General features: G+C 43.9%; 1 protein-coding gene across 1 annotated transcript; it reads left to right on the top strand.

Annotated features, from left to right (window-relative positions):
- The first annotated feature begins 1,393 nt into the window (after positions 1-1,393).
- On the top strand, positions 1,394-3,459 carry LOC123185251 (uncharacterized). The gene is made up of 3 exons (XM_044597191.1): positions 1,394-1,939; positions 2,101-2,333; positions 2,859-3,459. Exons 1-3 carry the CDS (start codon positions 1,785-1,787, stop codon positions 2,906-2,908), a joined length of 438 nt encoding a protein of 145 aa, XP_044453126.1. The 5' UTR covers positions 1,394-1,784; the 3' UTR covers positions 2,909-3,459.
- The last annotated feature ends 2,744 nt before the right edge of the window (positions 3,460-6,203 follow it).

Below are 6,203 nucleotides of genomic sequence, written 5' to 3'. Positions count from 1 at the left end.
CAGAACTCAGAACAATTGGACCAAGGAACTTCCAACAAATAATAAAACCAGCTACAATAGCAATCACGATCTTCACACCTAACTCTGCAATGTTGAGCAAGATTTTACCTCTGTGGTTTGCACCTCATCCTATATGTCCACAAGATCTCTCTTTATGCCGGTGACTTTAATGTCTGGAGACCCAGCAGTTGACATTGCACTCTCCAGGTGCTTCCGCGACTGTGGTCCACGAGTGCGGCGTGGCACGGCCGATGTAGGAGAGGAGACGGGATGGAGGTGGGGAGCTGCTGCTTCTTTGATCCGGCGCTCGATGGGAGAGGACAAAGGAGGACGGGGCTCTACCTGCCGCACCCATCCTCGCCTCCCTCTCTATTCACCGGAGATCGACCCCGCCGCCCTCTTCCTCCACAGGAACGCCATGATCCGGGGCTTCGCAAGATAGCTTGTCCGCCAATATGGATGTACATTGAAATGACAAAAAACAGTAATTATGTTCTTACCTTGTGAGTTATATTCCAAGTAGACTATAAATGGCAAAAAAATCAAAGCTTCTATTCATACTCATTACTCAGTAAACTTGTCCTGTAACAAGTTACTATTGTGTCATTATAGAACTTGGTAGAGCTTAGTCACACTTGTATGGAAAATGATCAACCAGATGATCTGCAAGAGCAGACTACCTTATCAGTTCTAGTGCCTACATGACTCTCTTTCTTTGCTGCTGGTAACTTAATTATAACAGTAATTCAGCACATGAAACTCAACTCAATCAAGGTAATATGTATGCTCCCCTCCGAAATGCAACCTTAACTACTGGAACAAAAGAAAGAATAGCAGTTAGCTTGATGTATTAAATCCTGGTGAAAAAGAAGAAATAACAGTCAGCTCCATGTAAAAAACAATTATTCTGCAGTAATAGAAATAGAAGTTACAGAAAGCTAACCAGTTATTCCTGCCCACTAAGCAAATCGGTAGCACTATCAACCATGAGCACTGCATTATTACATACGGCTAAACTTAATATATATATATATATATATATATAGGGAAAAGCAAAGCTATTGTGTTTCCCTCTAGAGGTAGCAATCTGAGCCACATGCTCGTGTTAGGATATGGTCCACTTTCTTTCCCTCTAAACATTTTCATCATTTTGGTTGTGTGAAGTTTATTTCCTCTTTTAGATGAATCTGGACCACTTTCTCATGTGCATAGGCATTAGGCCCAGCCCGTAGCCTGGCATGCCTGCACTGTGTCAGTGTTCGGGCCGCCAGCAAAGAGTTCCAGCCCACGAAAGGTTCTCAACATGCGATCGGTTCTTTGCGTAGGTAAGGTTCGTGCATTTTTTTATGGTTTATATTTTTGGCCGTGCTATGCTAAGTTTGTGGGCTGGGCTATTTCTGTCCCGTTTTCTCTCTCCCTCGCTCAGTCCTTCTCCACTCAAAAAAAAACCGTCCCTCTCTCTGCCTCGTTCTCAATCTCGGATCTAGATGTTCTCAGAAGAAGAAATAAATCTTGATCTAGATCCCACCGCCCCAATCCTCTCCCTTCCATGGCCAGATGCCTTCCCTTCCCCGGCGAGCAGCTCCGCTCGACCCTCTTCCACCCCTTCTTCGGAGGTCGTGGGCGTCGCCGGTGGAGCTCATCCATCATGGGTCGTGCGACGACCATCGTCATCCTTCTCTGCCACCCCCCCCCCCCACACACACACATCTTCTTAATTCGTTCAGATTCTACCATTATTTCTAATCTGCTTTCTCGATTATGCAGGTGCTAATATGTAATTCATGGATGTCCGAGGAATCACTCATTCGTCTCCCAGCCTTCTGTGCCATGTCGCCAAACTAAAGTGGATTTGCGAGAACAGTTCTTATTTCGTTTTCCCCGTCCTCTTCCACAAGGCCATATTTGTGGTTGAAGTTGATTTTATGGTTGCTCAAAGGTGAGATTGCTGTTACATTATTTTGATTTGTTGCGAGTTCTTCACCCTCCTACCCAACTTCCTCTTCTGCTCATGTGCATTGTTCGTGTTCTGGCAAGTGTGTTGTCCATCATTTCATGTTTTTTAAATTTTGATGTTTACATCTCCATCGTTGTATGCAGTTCTGGAGCGAGCTGGATGGATTTTGAATTGGTTCCTTTCCATCATACATGGCTCGTGGTTCAAGTTTTAAGGTGTTATATGCTACATGGATTAGCTGCCTCACCCTCTGAACTTTTTAGCTCGGGTAGCGGGGAAGACACCCGCGCCAATGGCCGTGCGGAACTCGCTGCCTGCGGCCACGCATCCACTTGCAACCGGGCTGTGGGCGAGCCTGCTATCACAGTCCTCGGAGGTGCGTGAATTGGGGTGGCTGGCTTACTGGTTATCCATTCGCTTCAAGATTTTTTGTCATGTTTCCATATTTTTCATTTATGCTATTCTGGCAATGATGAAACCTGCCAAATTTGTTAGCTTTACACTTCTCTGAAATTTTCGGAGTTACCCTTTCCCTGATGACAGATTTTCCAGTTTGTTTTAAATGACCATGAAGTGTCAATCTCTATATCTTTTAAACACGTGTTATCTGAATAAATGTTTGAGCACTGCGTGTGCACTATGTTCTCTGAATAAATGAAATGTGCACCCTGCTCTTTGATTGTGTGGCTATTTAGTCATTGTCGTGGTTTCAGATATATTGACTCGTCTTGTACCCTAATACAATGTTACCCTCCCCTTGAATCTGGCAGTTTGTTGCCCAGCTTGTGCTGACCGAATGATAGTTATGTATCAAAATGAGATGAATAAGAATCCTTTTGTGTTTTCCCTGAGATATTGGTTCTGATTTCTAAAAAAACTGAAGTTACTAACTTGTGTTCAGGGTTCTGGCCACACTGGTCCCTGCATGTGCACCCGCTGGGCGCGGCCTAGTCACCATCGTCCAAGCCCACCATCCCATACCGCATCATGTCAATAGGCAGGCTACAGAGGCAACATAATCGTCCTCCTGCAATGGCTTAGATACAAAAGCTCTAGAATCAATTTAACAGTCACAAATATGTGATCAAGGTTGTCAGAATCGTGATTTTGAATCAGATCGGAGCTCTGATGGTAGGATCGCAAATCGTAGAATCTTCACTATCAGGATCGTAAAAACGTATATTCTATGAACTAAAATCGTAGAATCAGAGGGGTTAGTTTGGATCATAAAGTCGTAGAATCGTATAACAGAATCGCGATTCTGACAACCTTGTATGTGATTGTCTCCCAAGTCGACTGTTAAATTGATTCTAGAGGAGCACTATTAAATCACACATTTGTGGCGACGTCTTGCCTTGAGGAGCACTATTTAGCTGTCGGCTGGAGCTTCTGATGGTGAGTTCTTTGGCTATATGCACACTACTACTTGTACCAAAGTGAATACTTTTTGGAGTTGAGTTTCACCCACCCTTGGTTACTCTTGGCTATTATGTACTCCCTCTGTCCCATAATGTAAGACATTTTTTGACACTACAAAAAAAAATTATTACATTATGGGACGCACGGAGTGCTTACGCTGTTTGAAACTTTTTTATACTATATGAGCATGCAGCCGGATATAGCAAGTCTTGCGGACCATCAAAGGGACCTTCTATACTAGGGTGAGGCTCCGATGGGTACATTGCTCATGGTATAAAAGGTGCCCGATACAATAAAAAGAGTGCACACATACGATTGTGTAAGGTTTGGGCAATGGAAAATGAAGGTTCCCATGCCATTATGATAATACAGGGATACTAGACTAACGTGAGGGGTATAAGTTGCACGTTTCACTCATATTGTGTGGTCATAATTTGTGTTTCCTCCTATGCCAACTCTATAACATTTTATGAGTAAGTTTTACCACGTCAAGGGCTGGTGCCTAGATTGAATTATAGTTTGTCCATCCTAGGACAAAAAATCATACACACACACATGCACAGAGAGAGAGGGGGGAAGGGGCAGGACGGGAATATACCAGTTTTTGGAGCAGCGACGGACTTTCAAAGGAGCGGCTCAAAAAGGATGGTGCCCCGATGGGCATAATGTTCATGATAAACGGTGTCTGGTCCAATGAAAAGAGTGCACACATACTATTGTGCAAAGTTCGTGCAGTGGAAAATGAAGGTTCCTGTGTCATTGTGACGATACAAGACCACCCTAAGGGTTGTAACTTGCATGTTTCAATTACGATTGTTCTTCATTGTTGTTGTTTCCTCTTAAGAGAGCTTAACTACATAAGTGTTGGCACCTTGACGCACACAAAGAACACACACACACACACACCGGTTGGGAGTATGGATTGTCCGGAGCACCGGCGGACCGTTAAAGGGGCCACCTATACCAGGGTGGTGCTCCGATGGGTACAACGCTCATGGTATAAAAGGTGCCTGATCCAATAAAAAGACTGCACACATACGATTGTGTAAGGTTTGGGCAATGGAAAATGAAGGTTCCCGTGTCATTATGACAATACGAGGATACTAGACTAATATGAGGGGTATAAGTTGCACGTTTTACTCATATTGTCTGGTGATAATTTGTGTTTCCTCCTATGCCAACTCTATAAACTTATGTTTTGAGCGAGTTTTACCACGTCAAGGGTTGGTGCCTAGATTGAATTATAGTTTGTCCATCCCTAGGACAAAACACAAACACAAACACACACACACACACACACACACACACACAGAGAGAGAGAGAGGGAGGACGGGAATATATGAATTGTTGGGAGCAATTGAGGACTTTCAAAGGAGCGACTAGAAAAGGATGATGCCCCAATGGGAAATGAAGGTTCGTGTGTCATTATGACGATACAAGACCACCCCGAGGGGTGTAACTTGCATGTTTCAATTACGATTGTTGTTCATTGTTGTTGTTTCCTCTTAAGCGAGCTTAACTACGTAAGTGTTGGCACCTTGATGCACACAAAGAACACACACACACAGAGAGGTTGAGAGTATGGATTGTCCAGCGTGCCGACGGACCGTCAAAGGGACCTTCTATACCAGGGTGTTGCTCCGATGGGTACAACACTCATGGTATATAAGGTGCCTGATCCAATAAAAAGAGTGCACACATACGTTTGTGTAAAGTTTGGGCAATGGAAAATGAAGGTTCCCATGTCATTGTGACAATACATGGATACTAGACTAACGTGAGGGGTATAAGTTGCATGTTTCACTCATACTATCTGTCCATAATTTGTGTTTCCTCCTATGCAAACTCTATAAACTTATGTTTTGAGTGAGTTTTACCACGTCAAGGGTTGGTGCCTAGATTAAATTATAGTTTGTCCATCCCTAGGATAACACACACACACACGCACACACACGCGGGCGCGCACGCACGCACAAAGAGAGAGAGAGAGAGAGAGAGAGAGAGAGAGAGAGAGGACATGAATATATGAATTGTCGGGAGCAATGGCAGACTTACAAAGGAGCGGTTCAAAAAGGGCGGTGGCCCAATGGGTATAAGGATCTTGGTGCCTACATTAAATTATAATCCGTACAACAAGAGAGAGAGAGATACACGGAGAGAGAGGGGGGAGGGAGGGAGGACGGGAGTATATGAATTGTCCGGAGCGCCGACGAAGAGCTAGATCTGACCATTATAGGAGCCGGGGGAGCACTGGAGAGGTTTGCTGCCTCTACCCGGAGCGCGTAGATAGCGGTGGCAAATAAGCATGCTCCAGCGGTGTGGTGCTCGCGATGTAATGAGAGTTGTATCGATGTTAGCAGTTTTAGTAATTTTTTACTACCTCAGTCCGAAAATACTTGTTGGAAAAATGGGTAAAAATGGAAGTATCTAGAACTAAAAGGCGTCTAGATACATCCATTTCTCCGACAAGTATTTCCGAATGGAGGGGGTATGCAATATTTTATAAATCTCAAGTAAGCATCTATGTGAGATATTTTGAATCGGGTTTGGTGTACTAGTTTCAACCAAATATGCACCTAATGTTATGTTCATGTGCTAGTGAAATTAATGTTGAAAACTCCAAACCGGGAATGACATGAACACGACGCCTATCTTTTTTTGAAAAACTTTCAACCTATTTATTTTTAAGCATGATAGTACAACGAACATGAAAAAGAAATACATCCAGATCCGTAGACCACCTAACGACGACTACAAGCACTGAAGTAAGCCAAATGCGCACTGCTATCATCGCCCTACCTCGCCGCAGCCGGGAAAAACTTGTTGT

Source organism: Triticum aestivum, chromosome 2A (assembly GCF_018294505.1).
Source record: "Triticum aestivum cultivar Chinese Spring chromosome 2A, IWGSC CS RefSeq v2.1, whole genome shotgun sequence".
NCBI classification, from domain to species: domain Eukaryota; kingdom Viridiplantae; phylum Streptophyta; class Magnoliopsida; order Poales; family Poaceae; genus Triticum; species Triticum aestivum.
This window is presented reverse-complemented; position numbering and strand designations above follow the sequence as displayed.

What these genes read in the sequence shown, in the direction of transcription:
- LOC123185251 (XM_044597191.1), top strand. Translation starts at nt 1,785, where the DNA reads ATGGATGTCCGAGGAATCACTCATTCGTCTCCCAGCCTTCTGTGCCAT. An exon ending in GATTTTATGGTTGCTCAAAG is followed by an intron (nt 1,940 to 2,100) that starts GTGAGATTGCTG and finishes CGTTGTATGCAG; the next exon opens with TTCTGGAGCGAGCTGGATGG. An exon ending in TGCTATCACAGTCCTCGGAG is followed by an intron (nt 2,334 to 2,858) that starts GTGCGTGAATTG and finishes ACTTGTGTTCAG; the next exon opens with GGTTCTGGCCACACTGGTCC.